This window comes from Salmo salar, chromosome 20, assembly GCF_965601325.2.
Source record: "Salmo salar chromosome 20, fSalSal1, whole genome shotgun sequence".
Classification (NCBI taxonomy): domain Eukaryota; kingdom Metazoa; phylum Chordata; class Actinopteri; order Salmoniformes; family Salmonidae; genus Salmo; species Salmo salar.
The window spans coordinates 92,164,893-92,173,208 of record NC_138310.1 but is presented as its reverse complement, the minus strand read 5'-3'; the positions used below and the strand labels follow the sequence as shown (position 1 = coordinate 92,173,208).

Here is an 8,316-nt window from a genome sequence, read left to right as displayed (position 1 = left end):
TCCCAAGAAACAAAGAGATCTTCTGTTGAATCTGACAATTAATCTGGATGGTTGTACAGTCGTCTCAAATAAAACTGTGAAGGACCTCGGCGTTACTCTGGACCCTGATCTCTCTTTTGAAGAACATATCAAGACTGTTTCAAGGACAGCTTTTTTCCATCTACGTAACATTGCAAAAATCAGAAACTTTCTGTCCAAAAATGACGCAGAAAAATTAATCCATGCCTTTGTTACTTCTAGGTTGGACTACTGCAATGCTCTACTTTCCGGCTACCCGGATAAAGCACTAAATAAACTTCAGTTAGTGCTAAATACGGCTGCTAGAATCCTGACTAGAACCAAAAAATTTGATCATATTACTCCAGTGCTAGCCTCCCTACACTGGCTTCCTGTTAAGGCAAGGGCTGATTTCAAGGTTTTACTGCTAACCTACAAAGCATTACATGGGCTTGCTCCTACCTATCTTTCCGATTTGGTCCTGCCGTACATACCTACAGTCACAAGACGCGGGCCTCCTAATTGTTCCTAGAATTTCTAAGCAAACAGCTGGAGGCAGGGCTTTCTCCTATAGAGCTCCATTTATATGGAATAGTCTGACTACCCATGTGAGAGACGCAGACTCAGTCTCAACCTTTAAGTCTTTACTGAAGACATATCTCTTCAGTAGGTCCTATGATTAAGTGTAGTCTGGCCCAGGGGTGTGAAGGTGAACGGAAAGGCTGGAGCAACGAACCGCCCTTGCTATCTCTGCCTGGCCGGTTTCCCCTCTTTCCATTGGGATTCTCTGCCTCTACCCCTATTACGGGGGCTGAATCACTGGCTTACTGGTGTTCTTCAATGCCGTCCCTGGGAGGGGTGCGTCACTTGAGTGGGTTGAGTCACTGACGTGGTCTTCCTGTCTGGGTTGGCGCCCCCCCCTTGGGCTGTGCCGTGGCGGAGATCTTTGTGGGCTATACTCGGCTTTGTCCCGGGATGGTATGTTGGTGGTTGGAGATATCCCTTCAGTGGTGTGGAGGCTGTGCTTTGGCAAAGTGGGTGGGGTTATATCCTACCTGTTTGGCCCTGTCCGGGGGTTTCATCGGATGGGGCCACAGTGTCTCCTGACCCCTCCTGTCTCAGCCTCCAGTATTTATGCTGCAGTAGTTTATGTGTCGGGGGGCTAGGTTCAGTCTGTCACATCTGGAGTATTTCTCTTGTCTTTTCCGGTGTCCTGTGTGAATTTAAATATGCTCTCTCTAATTCTCTCTTTCTTTCTTTCTTTCTCTCTCTCGGAGGACCTGAGCCCTAGGACCATGCCTCAGGACTACCTGGCTTGATGACTCCTTGCTGTCCCCAGTTCACCTGGCCGTGCTGCTGCTCCAGTTCCAACTGTTCTGCCTGCAGCTATGGAACCCTGACCTGTTCACCGGACGTGCTACCTGTCCCAGACCTGTTGTCCCAGACCTGCTGGAACCCTGATCTATTCACCGGATGTGCTACCTGTCCCAGACCTGCTGTTTTCAACTCTCTAGAGACAGCAGGAGCGGTAGAGATACTCTCAAAGATCGGCTATGAAAAAGCCAACTGACACTTACTCTTGTGTTACTGACTTGTTGAACCCTCGACAACTACTATGATTATTGTTATTTGACAATGCTGGTCATTTATGAACATTTGAACATCTAGGCCATGTGCTGTTATAATCTCCACCCGGCACAGCCAGAAGAGGACTGGCCACCCCTCATAGCCTGGTTACTCTCTAGGTTTCTTCCTAGGTTTTGGCCTTTCTAGGGAGTTTTTCCTAGCCACCATGCTTCTACACCTGCATTGCTTGCAGTTTGGGGTTTTAGGCTGGGTTTCTGTACAGCACTTTGAGATATCAGCTGATGTAAGAAGGGCTTTATAAATACATTGGATTTGATACGTTCATGGGGGTTTGCGATCATACACCGTTCACCGCCATGCTGGAAACAACCCCTCTATAGTGTTTGAGACATTGGGAATATGGTGAGAGATAGAGAATTGTAAACCTGGGATGGTCATGGAACCAGATGTGGATCTGAGCAGTCTGATTTAAACATACATTTGCTGCTCAGGATCACCTGGCCCTCTCTGCTCCGGCTGAAAACGATTGTCATGTAAAGGTATTCAGGAAATGAAGGATGTGGACAGTGTTGTATGGTCCAATGGTGGCATGGTGATGGAGGACCACATTGTGGCTCACCGCTGCGCATATGGTGACATTTCCCCCTGCGCTGGCCAGGTACCTCATGACATTTCCCCCTGCGCTGGCCAGGTACCTCATGACATTTCCCCCTGCGCTGGCCAGGTACCTCATGACATTTCCCCCTGTGCTGGCCAGGTACCTCATGACATTTCCCCCTGCGCTGGCCAGGTACCTCATGACATTTCCCCCTGCGCTGGCCAGGTACCTCATGACATTTCCCCCTGCGCTGGCCAGGTACCTCATGACATTTCCCCCTGCGCTGGCCAGGTACCTCATGACATTTCCCCCTGCGCTGGCCAGGTACCTCATGACATTTCCCCCTGCGCTGGCCAGGTACCTCATGACATTTCCCCCTGCGCTGGCCAGGTACCTCATGACATTTCCCCCTGCGCTGGCCAGGTACCTCATTGATGGCGAGTTGACCAATGATGTTCCTTCCTCTCCTCCTCGTCTTCGCCTAAATTGAATCCAGCCTCATCTATGAATGTGAGTTCCTGGGGCGATGGGACGGACATCCAACTCCATGATCCTCTGAAATGACAGTAAATACTGTAATCGTTGTATAGTAAAGTTCACTGGCAACATCAATGAGTCTCTAATGTTTTATGAGTGTAATACTACTACAATAATTACTTGGACATATTCCGTACCGTTTATCCTTCACTCTCTGGGAATTCCTTTCAAACGGGTCTTTGTAGATTTGCTTCATCCGGAGTTGGTGTTTCTTAAGGATGCGGGCTATGGTTGATAAACTCACTCTGATGTTATGGAAGATGGCAGGGGGTTTTTCAATCATCTGTTGTTGGATTTCCCCACAGTCTTACGGCATTATTTTTCAACTACCGTTTGCACAATGGCAGCTTCCTGTTAGTTCTGTAAACAGACGCGCTCTACCACCACGTGGTCTTCGTCTTTCAGCTCTACCAAAAACAAAAATAGCATACGGTACAGTAAACACTACAGTAATACAGTATACCAGATAAACATGTTACAAAGTAGTATAGCTCCCAATTTCATACATACAGTAATACATGAAACATTGACTTTGTTTCCCCTTACAGGATGTATTGGAATCTACAGTCTTTACTGTGCTTTATGTTGTACTACTGTCAGGTAGTAAAAGTAGTAGAGAGGTCCAATGTCTGCAGTACAAACCTCTTCTCATTGTGGAACGTCTGGATGATGGATGCTACTTTGAAGCGGCTCAGATTTGGCTGCACTCTCTGCCCAGCCTCTCTCAAGGTCAAACCATGGTGGACCACATGGTCTGCCCAGCCTCTCTCAAGGTCAAACCATGGTGGATCACATGGTCTGCCCAGCCTCTCTCAAGGTCAAACCATGGTGGACCACATGGTCTGCCCGGCCTCTCTCAAGGTCAAACCATGGTTGATCACATGGTCCACCGCAGTCACCCGAATTTCATCAGGGATTTACTCTCCTTGTTCTTTTTCCACCCTACCAACCTACCAACCTATCTCTACCTCTCTGCCAACCAACCTACCAACCTACCAATCTACCTCTACCTCTCTGCCAACCAACCTACCAACCTACCAACCTACCTCTACCTCTCTGCCAAGTTTGCTTCCATTGTTCTCCATCCACAGGAGTACTCACCTGCAACCGTTTTATCCATACCAAAGGTCTGATTGCAAAGTGTAATCCGGTTCAGGTTATTAATCAACCTACCAGGGTGTTTACAAACACTACAGGAACAAGATCATCCACATGTATCGATCACTTTTTTACTAAATCTGTAGAACTTTGTTCTAAAGCTGTATCCGTACCCATTGGATGCAATGATCACAATATATAGTGGAAAACCAAAGTTCCAACAGACCTAATAATAGTGTATTTCTGTTGTGACTCTTATGTGGATGATGTTAAAAAATATTGGTTGGTCTGATGTGATTAATGAGGAGCATCCAAACGCTGCACTTGATGAATTTATGAAATTGCTTCTTTCAATTATTGCTAAACATGCACCTGTTAAGAATCTGACTGTTAGAACTGTTAAGGCTCCATGGATTGATGAGGAATTGAAAAACTGTATTGTTGAAAGAGATGGGGGCAAAAGGAGTGGATAATAAGTCTGGCTGCACATCTGACTGGCTGACTTACTGCAAAATGAGAAATGATGTGACTAAACTCAACAAAAACAAGAAGAAACTTTAGTATGAAGCCAAGATATCATTGATATAAAGTACTTTAAATGAAATTATGGGCAGAAAGACAAATTCAACTCCATCTTTCATCGAATCAGATGGCTTATTCGTCACAAAACCATTTGATGTTGCCAATTATTTTAATGATTACTTCATTGGCAAAGTGGACAAACGTAGGCAGGAAGTGCCAACAACAAACAGTGAGCTATCATATTCATGCATAAAAAAAAAACAAATAATGAAAGAAAAGCATTGCAAGCTTGAATTTTGTAAAGTTAGTGTGGGAGAGGTGGAAAAACATTGTTATCGATCAATAATGACAAACCTCCTGGCATTGACGACTTAGATGGAAAGCTACTGAGGATGGTATCTGACTCTATAGCCACTCCTATCTGTCATATCTTTAATCTGAGCCTAGAAGGAAGTCTTTGTCCTCAGGCCTGGAGGGAAGCCAAAGTCATTCCACTACCCAGAGAGTGGTAAAGATGCCTTTACTGGTTCTAACAGTAGACCTATCAGCTTGCTGCCAGCTCTTAGCAAACTTTTGGAAAAAAATAGTGTTTGACCAAATACAATGCTATTTCTCTGTAAACAAATTAACAACAGACTTTCAACATGCTTATAGAGAAGGGCACTCAACATGTACTGCACTGACACAAATGACTGATGATTGGTTTAAATAAATTGAAAATAAGAAGATTGTGGGAGCTGTACTGTTAGATTTCAGTGCAGCCTTTGATATTATTGACCATAACCTGTTCGTGCCGTGGCGGAGATCTTTGTGGGCTATACTCGGCCTTGTCTCAAGATGGTAAGTTGGTGGTTGAAGATATCCCTCTAGTGGTGTGCGGGCTGTGCTTTGGCAAAGTGGGTGGGGTTATATCCTACCTGTTTGGCCCTGTCCGGGGGTATCATCGGATGGGGCCACAGTGTCTCCTGACCCTTCCTGTCTCAGCCTCCAGTATTTATGCTGCAGTAGTTTATGTGTCGGGGGGCTAGGGTCAGTCTGTTATATCTGGAGTATTTCTCCTGTCTTATCCGCTGTCCTGTGTGAAATTCAGTATGCTCTCTCTAATTCTCTCTTTCTCTCTTTCTTTCTCTCTCTCGGAGGACCTGAGCCCTAGGACCATGCCTCAGGACTACCTGGTATGATGACTCCTTGCTGTCCCCAGTCCACCTGGTCATGCTGTTGCTCCAGTGTCAACTGTTCTGCCTGCGGCTATGGAACCCTGACCTGTTCACCAAATGTGCTACCTTGTCCAAGACCTGCTGTTTTAAAATCTCTAGAGACAGCAGGAGCGGTAGAGATACTCTCAATGATCGGCTATGAAAAGCCAACTGACATTTACCCCTGAGGTGCTGACCTGTTGCACCCTCGACAACCACTGTGATTATTATTATCTGACCTTGCTGGTCATCTATGAACATTTGAACATCTTGGCCATGTTCTGTTATAATCTCCACCCGGCACAGCCAGAAGAGGACTGGCCACCCCTCATAGCCTGGTTCCTCTCTAGGTTTCTTCCTAGGTTCTGGCCTTTCTAGGGAGTTTTTAGCCACCATGCTTCTACACCTGCATTGCTTGCTGTTTGGGGTTTTAGGCTGGGTGTCTGTACAGCACTTTGTGACATCAGCTGATGTAAAAAGAGCTTTATAAATACATTTGATTGATTGATTGAAAAAATATATACTACCGTTCAATAGTTTGGGCTCACTTAGAAATGTCCTTGTTTTTGAAAGAAAATCACATTTTTTGTCCATTAAAATAACGTCAAATTGATCAGAAATACAGTGTAGACATTGTTAATGTTGTAAATGACTATTGTAGCTGGAAAAGGCAGATTTTTTATGGAATATCTACATTGGCGTACAGAGGCCCGTTATCAGCAACCATCACTCCTGTGTTCCAATGGCACGTTGTGTTACCAAATCCAAGTTTATCATTTTAAAAGGCTAATTGATCATTAGAAAAACCTTTTTCAACTATGTTAGCACAGCTGAAAACTGTTGTTCTGTTTAAAGAAGCAATAAAACTGGCCTTCTTTAGACTAGTTGAGTATCTGGAGCATCAGCATATGTGGGTTCGATTACAGGCTCAAAATGGCCAGAAACAAAGACCTTTCTTCTGAAACTCGTCAGTCTATTCTTGTTGAGAAATGAAGGCTATTCCATGTGAGACATTGCCAAGACACTGAAGATCTCGTACAACGCTGTGTACTACTCCCTTCACAGCGCAAACTGGCTCTAACCAGAATGGAAAGAGGAGTGGGAGGCCCCGGTGCACAACTGAGCAAGAGGACAAGTACATTATAATGTCTAGTTTGAGAAACAGACTCCTCACAAGTCCTCAACTGGCAGCTTCATTAAATAGTACCCTTCAAAACACCAGTCTCAACGTCAACAGTGAAGAGGCGATTCCGGGATGCTGGCCTTCTAGGCAGAGTTCCTCTGTCCAGTGTCTGTGTTCTTTTGCCCATCTTAATCTTTTCTTTTTATTGGCCAGTCTGAGATATGGCTTTTTCTTTGCAACTCTGCCTAGAAGGCCAGCACCCCGGAGTTGCCTCTTCACTGTTGACGTTGAGACTGGTGTTTTGCGGGTACTATTTTCTTTGTAAAAGGTACAAGTTTAAGTTTGTTCCCGCCTAAACGGGTCTGACCACTAATCAGAGACCACTATGATACATTTACATTTTAGTCATTTAGCAGACGCTCTTATCCAGAGCGACTTACAGTAGTGAATGCATACATTTCATACAACTCATACATTTTTTTTTTTTTTTCTGTGCTGGCCCCCCGTGGGAATCGAACCCACAACCCTGGTGTTGCAAACACCATGCTCTACCAACTGAGCTACAGGGAGGCTATGATGACACTCCATCGCTCCTGTTATAGTGAATCAGGCATCTATCTCTCCTGTTATAGTGAATCAGGCATCTATCTCTCCTGTTATAGTGAATCAGGCATCCATCTCTCCTGTTATAGTGAATCAGGCATCCATCTCTCCTGTTATAGTGAATCAGGCATCTATCTCTCCTGTTATAGTGAATCAGGCATCCATCTCTCCTGTTATAGTGAATCAGGCATCCAATGCTCCTGTTATAGTAAATCAGGCATCTATCTCTCCTGTTATAGTGAATCAGGTATCTATCTCTCCTGTTATAGTGAATCAGGCATCTATCTCTCCTGTTATAGTAAATCAGGCATCTATCTCTCCTGTTATAGTAAATCAGGCATCTATCTCTCCTGTTATAGTGAATCAGGCATCTATCTCTCCTGTTATAGTGAATCAGGCATCTATCTCTCCTGTTATAGTAAATCAGGCATCTATCTCTCCTGTTATAGTGAATCAGGCATCTATCTCTCCTGTTATAGTGAATCAGGCATCCATCTCTCCTGTTATAGTGAATCAGGCATCCATCTCTCCTGTTATAGTGAATCAGGCATCTATCTCTCCTGTTATAGTGAATCAGGCATCCATCTCTCCTGTTATAGTGAATCAGGCATCCATCTCTCCTGTTATAGTGAATCAGGCATCCATCTCTCCTGTTATAGTAAATCAGGCATCAATCTTTCCTGTTATAGTAAATCAGGCATCTATCCTGTTATAGTGAATCAGGCATCCAGCCCTACTGTTATAGTAAATCAGGCATCAATCTCTCCTGTTATAGTAAATCAGGCATCTATCTCTCTTGTTATAGTAAATCAGGCATCTATCTCTCTTGTTATAGTAAATCAGGCATCCATCGCTCCTGTTATAGTAAATCAGGCATCTATCTCTCCTGTTATAGTGAAACAGACATCTATCTCTCCTGTTATAGTAAATCAGGCATCTATCTCTCTTGTTATAGTAAATCAGGCATCTATCTCTCTTGTTATAGTAAATCAGGCATCTATCTCTCCTGTTATAGTAAATCAGGCATCTATCGCTCCTGTTATAATAAATCAGGC

At 44.3% G+C, this 8,316-nt stretch overlaps 1 protein-coding gene across 1 annotated transcript; it reads right to left on the bottom strand.

The window, feature by feature from the left end:
* Positions 1-1,863: 1,863 nt before the first annotated feature.
* LOC145862465 (uncharacterized) lies at positions 1,864-4,807 on the bottom strand. The gene is made up of 2 exons (XM_082966827.1): positions 2,857-4,807; positions 1,864-2,737 (listed from the first exon to the last, which is right to left on the bottom strand). The coding sequence occupies exon 2, from the start codon at positions 2,612-2,614 to the stop codon at positions 2,114-2,116; it is 501 nt and encodes a 166-aa protein (XP_082822953.1). The 5' UTR covers positions 2,615-2,737; positions 2,857-4,807; the 3' UTR covers positions 1,864-2,113.
* Between the last annotated feature and the right edge of the window lie 3,509 nt (positions 4,808-8,316).